Source organism: Plasmopara halstedii, assembly GCF_900000015.1.
Source record: "Plasmopara halstedii genome assembly, contig: Scaffold_2061, whole genome shotgun sequence".
Lineage (NCBI taxonomy): Eukaryota > Oomycota > Peronosporomycetes > Peronosporales > Peronosporaceae > Plasmopara > Plasmopara halstedii.
This window is the reverse complement of record NW_020188969.1, coordinates 74,511-74,778: the sequence shown is the minus strand read 5'-3', so window position 1 is coordinate 74,778 and position 268 is coordinate 74,511. Positions and strand designations below refer to the sequence as shown.

At 44.8% G+C, this 268-nt stretch overlaps 1 protein-coding gene across 1 annotated transcript in view; it reads right to left on the bottom strand.

Annotated features, from left to right (window-relative positions):
* Positions 1–17: 17 nt before the first annotated feature.
* The window catches only part of PHALS_02546 (dna replication licensing factor), a gene marked incomplete at both ends in the record, with an annotated part of 2,150 nt that continues 1,899 nt past the window's right edge, over positions 18–268 (bottom strand). The window contains 2 exons of the mRNA XM_024716945.1: positions 18–23; positions 98–261. Coding sequence (XP_024582493.1) covers positions 18–23; positions 98–261 — 170 coding nt within the window. The remainder of the gene's footprint in view (positions 24–97; positions 262–268) is intronic.

The following is a 268-nucleotide window of genomic DNA, read 5'->3' as shown; positions in this document are numbered from 1 at the left end:
CTCCATTGTTGCCAAAATTAGCGCTGGCTATGATTGTCACACCCACCCAGCACAAGATCTCGCCAAAATAATTTGGATGACGCGAGTACTTCCATACTCCCGAACGCAGCAACTTTTTTTTGTTCTTTGGGTTGGCGTGAAAGGCAGACTTGGAGGAATCGGCAGCGTATTCAATCACCATTCCGACCCCCCAAATTCCAATCCCAATTACATCACAAGAGTTACCAAAATCACCATTAACCTGGTCACTGCTTGAATTTGCTATAAT